The 12,020-nt window shown below is 40.8% G+C and overlaps 1 protein-coding gene across 1 annotated transcript in view; it reads right to left on the bottom strand.

Moving 5' to 3' along the window:
• Positions 1-3,974: 3,974 nt before the first annotated feature.
• The window catches only part of LOC309557639 (RING finger protein 112-like), a gene marked incomplete at its 5' end in the record, with an annotated part of 111,446 nt that continues 103,400 nt past the window's right edge, over positions 3,975-12,020 (bottom strand). The window contains 2 exons of the mRNA XM_082260430.1: positions 3,975-4,605; positions 10,693-10,767. Coding sequence (XP_082116556.1) covers positions 4,081-4,605; positions 10,693-10,767 — 600 coding nt within the window. The 3' untranslated portion in view covers positions 3,975-4,080. The remainder of the gene's footprint in view (positions 4,606-10,692; positions 10,768-12,020) is intronic.

Below are 12,020 nucleotides of genomic sequence, written 5' to 3'. Positions count from 1 at the left end.
GTATTGATTGTGCAGGAGGACAAGGTGTGTAAGGTGAGGGAGATATCTTTAGAGTAAAAATCTCTTCACGAATTGTATCGATCTTATTTTTGAAGTGATTGGCAATCTCTTGGGCAGTGTGGAGGCAGGAACTGTATTTTTGGAGGGCAGATTTATATTGACTGAAATCTTGCTGTGACTTAGTCTTACGCCACAGACGCTCAAGAGCACGACTACGTTTTTTGAGGCTTCTGGTATTGTCTGTCTGCCAGGGTTGAAGCGGTCGGGGCCTGATTCTGTGTGTAGTGAGGGGGGCCAAAGCATCCAGGGTAGATGACAGTGAACTGTTGTAGACAGAAGTGGCCATGTTGGGGCAGGAGAGGGATGAGATTGTGTTGAAGAGACCATCTGTAGCAGAAAAAAGAAGTGAAGGGTTCAGATGGCGAAGGTTTGTACGGGTAATTGTTCGGTAGTTGGAAGGTAAGGAGGAGGACAAGGAGAGACTGAAACTAATGAGGTGGTGATCAGAGAGAGGGAATGGAATGTTGGAGAGGTTGCGAGGGGTGCATAGGTAGGAGAACATGAGGTCAAGGCTGTTGCCATTAGAGTGAGTAGAAGCATGTGTCCATTGTTTTAGGTCAAAAGAGGAGGTTAAGCTCAAAAGTTTAGAAGTAGCAGGAGTGTTAAGATTAACAGGGATGTTGAAGTCTCCAAGAATGATTGTGGGAATTTAAGAAGAGAGAAAGTAGGGTAGCCAGGCAGAGAAGTCATCAAGGAAGCCTGATACCGGTCCAGGAGGCCGATAGATCACAGCAATTCTCAACGAAACTGGAGAAAATAGACAAATACAGTGAGCTTCAAATGAGGAGAGAGACAGAGAAGGCGGTGGATGAAGAACCTGAAAAGTGCTTTGAGGGGAAAGCAGAATTCCAACCCCACCTCCTTTCCGTCCACTAGGCCTGGGAGAGTGAGTCCACAGGAGGCCACCATGGGAGAGGGCAGCAGGAGAAGGAGAGTCAGAGTCTTGAAGCCAGGTCTCAGTAATTGCAAGCAGGTTGAAGGAGTTTGTGATAAATAGGTCATGGACAGAGGTGAGTTTGTTGCAAACAGAGCAGGCATTCCAGAGGGCGTAGGAGAAGGGGAGGTTGGCTTGAGGCAGAGGAGGAATAGAAACCAGATTGTGAGGATTTCGGCTGGTGTCAGAGGATAGGGGGTGATGGGTATGTCTGCCAAAGGTAAATGATGGGGGTCCAGGATTTGGGGAAATATCTCCAGAGGTTAGGAGAAGCAAAAGGGTGAGGGAGGTGATATGGGAGTATGATTTATGAGGGGGGACACATCTCAGTGTCCTGTAGATTTTATTGGTGTGTGGGTTCAGAATCAGCAGGAGTTGATGAGTGCAGTATAAAGGTGAAGATAGGAGTGAGGGTGATATATACAAGCTGTGGGGCGGAGATGAGGGGTGAAGGAGAGAAAGTTTTAGGAGAGAGGATGCAAACATGAGAAGGAGAATTAGGGTTTGCATAATACAGGGTGGTGAGATTGAGATGTAAACTGAATGTGAGATGGAAAAGTTGTATAGAGTCTCAGATCACCTGTAGTCTGTCTGTTGGCTTGCAGTTGTATGCTTTGTGCATTCGCTGAAGTGCTGAGCAGAAGTGTAATACTTAATCCAATATTAATACTTTATCCAAGATAATAGTTGCCAATACAACCCCTGCCTGTGCATCCCCTAGAAAGGGCTTACATTTATACTGAGTTGGGTGGAGGTATTGCCAATTAATCAATTAGGATTGCATAGGAGGGACACATGGCTGACAGAATAAACTTCTCACACCAAAAACAGACTACAAGGAATAGCAAGAGGGCAGAATGGCAGAGTAATAAAGATAAGGACAGCTCATAATTTGGGTAGAGACAAGAGAAAGCAAAACAAACAGCAGTGTTCAATGGACAGAGGTAAAAGATTTTGAAAGCAGCATAAGAAAGCAGCATATGTTTACCATTAAGCAAATTAGAGAAATGATTCTGTTTCAGTTAAAGGTGGATTTTGAAAGCAGCATAAGAAAGCAGCATATGTTTACCATTAAGCAAATTAGAGAAATGATTATGTTTCAGTTAAAGGTGGATTTTGAAAGCAGCATAAGAAAGCAGCATATGTTTACCTGTGGAGGGATAGAGAAGAGCTTTTTAGAAAGTGCTGAGCAGAAGTGTAATACTTAATCCAATATTAATACTTTATCCAAGATAATAGTTGCCAATGCAATCCCAGCCTGTGCAACCCCTACCTGAAAAATGTTTTCTATGGGTGAAAGGTCTGGACTGCAGGCTGGCCATTTCAGTACCCGGATCCTTCTTCTACGCAGCCATGATGTTGTAATTGATGCAGTATGTGGTCTGGCATTGTCAAGTTGCAAAATGCAAGGTCTTCCCTGAAAGAGACGACGTCTGGATGGGAGCATATGTTGTTCTAGAACTTGGATATATCTTTCAGCATTGATGGTGCCTTTCCAGATGTGTAAGCTGTCCATGCCACACGCACTCATGCCACCCCATACCATCAGAGATGCAGGCTTCTGAACTGAGCGCTGAGAACAACTTGGGTTGTCCTTGTCCTCTTTAGTCCGGATGACATGGCGTCCCAGTTTTTCAAAAAGAACTTCAAATTTTGATTCGTCTGACCACAGAACAGTTTTTCCACATTGCCAAAGTCCATTTTAAATGAGCCTTGGCCCAGAGAAAACGCCTGCGCTTCTGGATCATGTTTAGATATGGCTTCTTTTTTGGCGTATAGAGTTGTAGACGGCAACGGCGAATGGCACGGTGGATTCTGTTCACCGACAATGTTTTCTGGAAGTATTCCTGAGCCCATATTGTGATTTCCATTACAGTAGCATTCCTGTATGTGATGCAGTGCCGTCTAAGGGCCTGAAGATCACCGCCATTCAGTATGGTTTTCCGGCCTTGACCCTTACGCACAGAGATTGTTCAGAATTTTTTTGGATGATATTATGCACTGTAGATGATGATAACTTCAAACTCTGCAATTTTTCTCTGAGAAACTCCTTTCTGATATTGCTCCACTATTTTTCGCCGCAGTATTGGGGGAATTGGTGATCCTCTGCCCATCTTGACTTCTGAGGGATACTGACACTCTGAGAGGCTCTTTTTATACCTAATCATGTTGCCAATTGACCGAATAAGTTGCAAATTGGTCCTCCAGCTGTTCCTTATATGTACATTTCAATTTTCCGGCCTCTTATTGCTACCTCTCCAAACTTTTTTGGAATGTGTAGCTCTCATGAAATCCAAAATGAGCCAATATTTGGCATGACATTTCAAAATGTCTCACTTTCAACATTTGATATGCAATCTATATTATATTGTGAATAAAATATAAGTTTATGAGATTTGTAAATTAGTCCATTCCTTTTTTACTCAATTTGTACAGTGTCCCAACTTTTTTGGAATTGGGTTTGTATATTCACACACATATACACACACACACTTTAAAAAGGCACAAATTGAACAGAAAAGATAATTAGGAACCTTTAATTTATTGGAAAAATTAAGTTAGATGCAGAACAAGGCTTGCCTTTAATGGACCTGAGGGACATTGGTGAATTTAGAGATGCCCCATACATGGGCCTGTGACGATGGGCAGTTTGTCTTCAGGTGGATTTCACTTGCACTTGAGATGAATTTAGAAGCTTCATTCATGGTTCATGAGTTTAGAGGTCATTCACGGTTCATTAAGAGGTACAGGTAAACTTTTAAGAAGCATCAACCTGTGCTGAACTGCTTTTGACTTGTATAAAGGATAACAAGCAGTTCTGATGCACACAAAAGCTGTTTGGCACTGGCCCTGTATCTGGTTTCTAAAATGCATTGTAATTTTTTTTTATCCCTGAAAGAAATGTAATGTAAATACGAAATCCATTTTCAAATGAATCAAAAAATAATTACAAAAAAAGTTTGAAGCTAATAAATGTTAAATACACATATAAAGATATCTGGTAAAAGAATGAGCCACCATTATATCAAATAGTTCATAAGTAAAGAACGTCAAGAGTCCTTCCAGAGATATTTCCAGGAATGATGTCAGTCTTTTTTGTCCACCAGATGTTGGGTGTCTTCTGTGGACGTCTCTGTACTGCGCTCAGCTTTTGTGTCTTTTTTCTTTTCCATGTGTCCAATAACCCCACCAACGCCTGCGCCAAAACCTGTGCCAATAGCTCCGAGGGCGACGGAGCCTCCGATCGCCCCTGTGACCACCGCTGCGGTCGTACTGCCCAGTAAAGCTACAGCCTCAACAGCGAGCACGGTTCCAGCCACAGTTGCCCCTACCACCCCACCGGCCAGGCTCAAGACTCCGCCTCCTATGGCACAGCCAATGCCCACTGCGCACTTGGTGAAGCGCTTTGAATATTCTGCACAGAAACTCTCTTGTTTGTCTTTCAACAGAGATTTCATCTCCTCCATGAGCATCTCCTTCTCAGCAGGAGTATCTCCTGTCAGGATACCCTCATACGTATCTAGAAGAACAGCAGCCTGCTCGCTGACCCTGGTCCTCATCTCCGATGTCTTCACCCCAAGGACCTTAAATGGAGAAGCGTTGGCAGGGAGCTGTAGGAGAAAAGTAGAGTGAAAATTAAATGAAATGTTGAACTTGCCCAGGCCGGTTTGAAACTAGAACATCTGGTGCTACATACCACACCACCTTCATTAAAACATTGTATATCTATAAAGGAATGTGCTAGTTTGGGTAAATATCTGGGCAATTTTTACAAATATTCTCTTAAGGGGACAATTAACAAACTTCAAAAGTACTGTACATTTCTAGCAGTCTCTTTTTTTTAGGTTGGATAGACAAATTTTTCACCAGCTATGGAGAAATAAGTGATATTATGTAGCACTGCCCCCTAGAGGACTGCTGAGAATTGCACTTTCTGGATCCCCTTGGGTTAACCTTAGCAACTGATAGCAGACAAATAGCATTAAAAGTCCTTGGCTCAGTCACTAATCAAGCCAGGGGATGTTGGTTTTTTGTGTTTTTATTTATAACTGGGATAGGAGAAGGCTATGTACAATCTTGAGGACAACTAGCTGTAGTGTGTGGCAAGGCTGCTGCTTCACCTTGCCACAGAAGTGAAGATAGATAATGTGATCCTGTTTGAGTTATTCTTCAGGGTTATAACTTGGCACCCCCTTTCTCACTTGCTGTGTGCACTGACACCTGTCCACTGACTCTCCACTGGAGCGGTCCCCTTTCCTGGGCAGACCCCTGGCAAGCTTCCCAGTACTCACGGACACGGTTTTTCTGCCTCCAACTCCACTTGTCAGCTTCCTGGACCTCCTGGCTCAGCGCCACACTCTTGGCTCACTAGGCCGACTAACTGTGACTTTCTTCCACAACAGACAGGAGGAGAGACAGCCGTCATCCTCTTCCTGGGACCTGGCTTCCTGCCCAAAGACACCCTGTAACATGTGCCCTTGGCTTTTATAACATATCCCAGGATGCACCACTGTTTGTGCCAACCCACTGGGATAGTCATAAAAGGCTGTGTGTCACTGGCTGGGTTTCCTCCACTGTCCAACAGGCTCCTCTATTGGATACAGTGGGGACACTCTCTCAGACCAGATGAATCACACATGGACACATGCAACAGGCCTAACTACTGATCAGGCTCCCCTGATAAGCAGATGGAGCAGACTATGATTTACCTGCTACTCCCCTGTTAAGCAGGCAGAGCAAACTATTCTCCTTGCCTAGCACCTATCTAGGAGGGTGCTACAATTATAACAACATTTAGTGGCTCCATCAGTCAAGTCACTGGATCTCCACAGGGGAAAGTTGTAGATGGCAACCTTGTTTGAGCACAGGAGAGGAGCGCTCCCTCTACTTCTATCCCCCTCTCAAACTCCTTTCATCTCTATTCCGCTTTCTCTTTTGCTTCTTCTTACCCTTTCCGCTTTCTCTTTTGCTTCTTACCCCTTCCTACTACTAAAAAAACTCTTAAAGTGGTTCTAAATGCAGAAGGTTTTTTTCTTTATGCATTAGGATAAAAAAAAAAACCTTGTGTGTGCAGCAGCCCCCCTAATATTTGCCTGAGCCCATCTCGATCCAATGATGTTGCCCAAGAGTCTAGGCTGTCCGGGACTGTCCCTCCTCATTGGCTGAGACAGTAGTGGGGCGCCATTGGCTCCCACTGGTGTCAAGTCAGTGACCCAATGAGGAGAGAGAGAGAGAGAGAGAGAGAGAGGACCAAGAGGGCTTCGTATCTGAATGGACACACAGAGCAGCGGCTTGGCTCGGCTGCCTCCATAGCAAGCGGCTTGCTGTGGGGGCACTCGGCAGGAGGGAGGGACCCAAGAAAAGGAGGGTTGTCGGGAATATTGGGGGTTGATTAAAATAATAATAGGTAAAAAGAAAAAGTGATTTTAAAACCCATGTATTCATATTATGCATATAAGATTCTGAATGGAACAGGATGGCTTCCATGTTGTTTCTAAGGTCAAAGAAGGTTCATTTTCAAAATGCCTCTTACAAGCTTACAAGAGAGCATAGAATTTCAACAATAGGGTCTTATAGTTTCAACAGAGATCTTTGTATCTATGTAATCGTAAATAAGGCAATACATACATTTCATCAGATAAGAATCAATTGGCGAGACATCGTACTAGTCACTCATGGCTAGTCTGGCCTGTAATCTTATCTGTATATATAACAATGGACAATACCCCAGTATATTCTAGCAGACATTTAAAGATGAACCATATAAGTTTTTATAGATACATTATTATATGTGAGAAGATATTAGCCATAATTATGTCATTATATTATGTAAAGCATATACATATATATTTAGGAATGTTGTATCACATTTTGGGTTTATATTCTCATAGTAGTATCTTACTTAGACTTAAAACTAAAGTGAATACTAATTACTTCATTTTAAGGTATGTGGTAGGAGTGTTTATATAAGCGTTGTTTTAGAATAGACTAAGTAATAGATCTTCCAATTCTAGACGCTATGCCTGACAGTCTTTGGCATGGTCAAAATAAGTAATGGCTTCTCACTAGTCGACAGGTCAGAGGTCATTAGATAAGAAGGATGGGTAAATGTTTTAATTATGTTAACATACAAAATCTAATGAACAGTGCAATACTGCCTCCTGGAGACGAAATACCAGGTGCAGTCTTGAGATAATTCTGATATTTCCCATAAAGAAATATTATATTGTATTAAAATATAATTATTGAAATGGCATTACTTGCCAAGGTGAATGATGGAGATACAGGTGGACATTTATGTATGTACTGGGAGTCTGGACAAAGTTTTATATATGTTTTATGATTACTCTCACATATAGAGAAATCATCCTTAATTTTATTATACCAAGTATGGGGTTAATTATCAAAAGAGGTGTGTCTTTGGACCTCACCAGTTTAGGTATAGAATATCCCATCCAATAGGGATAATGTTTCATCCCTCTGGGTTTAACTTATGGTAATTTTTATAGCTCTTTGTTCTTACCATATAAAAGACCAACCCAGATGAGAGAACACACATTACACTGCCCATCAGACAATACACTTACATCACACACACTATTACATTCCTCAATAGACTCATCCAGACATACTCCATATTGTCCACATCATTCATCTGAAACCTGAAGGGAAGCCACCATCTTAAGAAAGGCGTCCATCTTAGGACTTTGGTAACGAATTGAAGCTAGCGGCCATCTTAAGTGTGGTAATTATGCCTTGCTGTATTATTTGATTTTATTCAACAATTGTTTATTCCTTCCTTATATGTTTTATATTGCATATTTAAGGGTAATGAGATTACAATCCCAGCAGTATAAGCCATAGTAGATTTTTCTCTAAAAAGCTGATTTTTGTTTTTATACATTTTTATTAATATCAGATTTAGTGCATTATTTGCAATTTTAAGTCTTCCGTTTTGCATGGCTTATTCTCACTCATCTGCAGTGACGTGACTTTCGGCTATGCATTACGCAGACCATTGTAGTCTGTTTATATAGAACATTAATTTATGGCTTATACTATACCTGGGAAGAAATGGTAATCTTGCTTTCGTTTTGGTTTCATTTTCACTTTGTTTTAGTTTCACTTTCATTATTGAGCTAAACATCACATTGCATTGATTATCTGAAGTTAGTATATTTTATTTAGAGTTATTTGTTTTGTGTCACTTCTTGTTTGATCATATATTGTGATTTACATGTCTTGAGAATAAATATTTTATATATATTCCACACTGTAGACTGTACTCACTAAGATTGGTATATGCTTTTAAAAAGAAATTAATCAATTAAAAAGAATTCACGACATTGATTTATGGCAATAGGTGAAGACTCTCCTTTTTCACAGATCTTTGCTTATTAACCATAAATAAATACACTGCTATATTCAGAGCAGTATAAATATTCTGACATAATGAAGTACGAGCGCAAGATATTTATTATTAAATATTCTTACAGGGTCCAGGCTGCTCTGTGCAAAACCATTACACACACAGAGCAGGTAAGTATGACATGTTTGTTATTTTTAATAAAAAAACCAAGACTTTTAATATCACTTTAAGGAAGCAATCTGTATACAACTGCATTAAGCTTGGCTTACCAGAAAGTCATATCTCTCTCCTCTCCTGACCTCCTTCTGAACTGCAGTCAATGACAACCAGTGATGGGAATAACGGCGTTAAAGTAAACAGTGTTACTTAACGCCGTTACTTTTGCAGGTAACTAGTAATCTAATTGATTACTTTTCCCACCGCGGTAACGTTGTTCCCATTACTTAAGTGACGTTACCGCAATTACATCTACCGCCACTAGATGGCAGTAGTGTAATTCCTCCTCACTCCTCTATGACCCTGCCGATGCTGTCTGCGGTACTGGCATGTGTGACATGGAGGAGAGCAGAGAGGGAGAGCGAACCTGCCCGAGAGGAACCGTGAGAGCGATGAGAGCCCTGCACTGTACCTGTACATCCACCAACCCCCCCCATATACATCTACCTACCCACCTTATATACCTACCTACCCACCTTATACACCCACTGACCCCTATATACACCTACCTTCCCACCCTATACACCCACTGACCCCTATATACACCTACCTTCCCACCCTATACACCCACTGACCCCTATATACACCTACCCACCCTATACACCCACTGACCCCTATATACACCCACTGACCCCTATATACACCAACCTATCCACCCTATACACCCACTAACCCTTCTATACACCTACCTACTCACCCTATACCCCCACTGACCCCTATATACACCTACCTACCCACCCTATACACCAACTGACCCCTATATACACCTACCTACCTACAATATACACCTACCTACCCAGCATATACACCCACTGACCCCTATATACACCAACCTACCCACCCTATACACCCACTGACCCCTATATACACCTACCTACCCACCATATACACCTACCCACCCACCACATACACCCACTGACCCCTATATACACCAACCTATCCCCCCTATACACCCACTGACCCTTCTATACACCTACCTACTCACCCTATACACCCCCTGACCCCTATATACACCTACCTACCCACCCTATACACCCACTGACCCCTATATACACCTACCCACCCTATACACCCAATGACCCCTATATACACCTACCCACCCACCCTATACACCCACTGACCGCTATATACACCTACCCACCCACCCTATACACGGGCAGTAAACCACGCAGGTACCAGTGTACCACGCAGCCAGCCAGTACCACTCAGCAAATACCACTCATACAAATTATTTGACATATTTGATTATTTTTTTAAAGTAACGCAATAGTTACTTTCCCTGGTAATTAGTTACTTTTTTACTGATGTAACTTTTTGTGAGAAGTAACTAGTAACTTTAACTAATTACTTTTTTTAAGTGACTTGACCAACACTGATGACAACAATAGACCATGCCCGAGCAAGGTGTGTAGTCATAGCAGCTTGTAGTCTCCAGAGGAGCATGTGACATGGTGACACAGCTGGGAGTTGTCACCCTCTTACAAGAAATGCCTGAACCAGGTTGCAAATTTAACACTTTTTCGAACAACTTTTGAAATTAATTTGACATATTAAAATGTATATTAAATTTCATTGATTGGATTTACATTCTGCTTTATCTTTTACAATCAATTACGTTTTAAAATGTTTAATTTAGTAATGATTTTCCAGGCATTATGATGCTGTATAGCCTTTTCTAAAAACACCAGCTACAGGAAGTGCCTGAAGAACCTTCAATGCAAGATCATCAGATATTTTAACAAGGCTGTAGAATAATAATAAAAAAAAAAAGGTTTAAAACTATTTTTTAAAATGTATTTATTTAATAGGGGAAAATTCCTACTATTTTATCTTTTGCTATCAATTGCTTTTTATTTCAGTTATGATTTTACAAGCAATTACAGATCATTAGGATAGCATGCATTTCAAAAAAAAAAGTTTTAAAATATTTTTTTAAAATAATGTAACATTTAATTTCAGATAACATCAGTTTTATCTTTCACTATCAATTTTTTTTATTCAATACAGAAGAATGCAGCTCAGATGTGTTAATTTTCCCCATATAAATGTTGAAATGTCATATATAAAAAGACATATTGGAGTGTCAGTTAATGAGGGGTTTCAGTATTGTTACCTGCTGGTCCAAGAAATCCTGAAATCTTTGTAAGATATTAGTGATGCGTTTCTGGTTTTCAAGTGAATAAAACATCTGTTGAGAGAATTGGGTGCAATGGGTCTGATTAAAGTAGAACTCCAGCAAAAAAAAAAAAAAAAACACACACACAAAAATCAAAAGCCCGTTATAAGATAAAATAAGACAAATAATATTTTTAAATATATGGAAAAGGGCGCACTGCTATTGTAAAGTGAACGTCATCAGATGTAAAAATAATGCGCAATGTGAATTGCTGCTCCCACCGTGTTCAAGAACTCATACACTTGAAACAACAATCAATGTGTAAATGTGGTGCCCCATTCATATGGAGGTGCTATGTAACTATCCGTCTTAAAAAAATATATGTAATTCTAATACATAGAAGTGTCTATTCCTAACAATAAATGAAAACTGACACTATAAATAATAGTTAGTTCAATAGTGATGCTCTATAAAAATCTGTATCTTAATGCATGCAGTACTTCTTCATTAAGGATATAAATATGCTGCGCCTAGCATAAAAAGTTAATCATTAAAATCAGTGAACACTCCTGACAATGTCATATCGCGACGAAATGCATAGGGAGGAGCCAACGACGTATGACACACATACAGACGGGGGACGTGGCGGCCATCTTCTCGGTTTGAAACAAGTATTTGTGGATTTACTGTGATTGCTCTGGATGTGTTGGATATGCTGGAAAGCTTTTATCTTAATGTAAGTTACTACTATTTGAAATAAATGATCTGATGATTTATACACTATGAGAGGTGTCCTGCTTATCTCTGCATTACCCTATAGGATTATTGAGACCAAGAGAGAGGAATATTGGGGAAGAACACTGAGAGGATCTCACGGCCATTTGCGCCTTGTATAGGATCTGCTGCCCACATTGACCTTTGTAATGGGGGTTGATGTGAATTGGTAAGAGGTTGTGTAATTGGGTGTCAGTCCTCACAGCACTAATAGAAGATTATATCAGCTGAAGATTCCTTTGAAGCTTTCTCCTTGGATATGGACACTGTCTCTATGAACTGATTAGCGCTACACTTATTCCCACTGCTTCTTCATTACTGTCATGGGTCTGCCACCTAAGGGTTAACTTAGTGCAGACTAATTGCAATGATTGGTAACAGGCTGCCCTATTTAAACACCTCAGAAGCACTGTCTCATTGCTGTCTGATCTGCAGCTTTACTTTGAGTCTGTTCCTGTGCTTGTATTGATTCCTGTATTGACCTGGCTTGTCTGACTTCGTTGCTATCTCCAGTCCTGACCCCGGCTTGCTTTGACTCTGCTATACCTGCT

The sequence above is a fragment of the Pelophylax lessonae genome (genome assembly GCF_965119305.1).
Source record: "Pelophylax lessonae genome assembly, chromosome: 6".
NCBI classification, from domain to species: Eukaryota; Metazoa; Chordata; class Amphibia; order Anura; family Ranidae; genus Pelophylax; species Pelophylax lessonae.
Note: the sequence above shows the minus strand (reverse complement) of the source record. Positions and strands in the feature narration are given on the sequence as shown.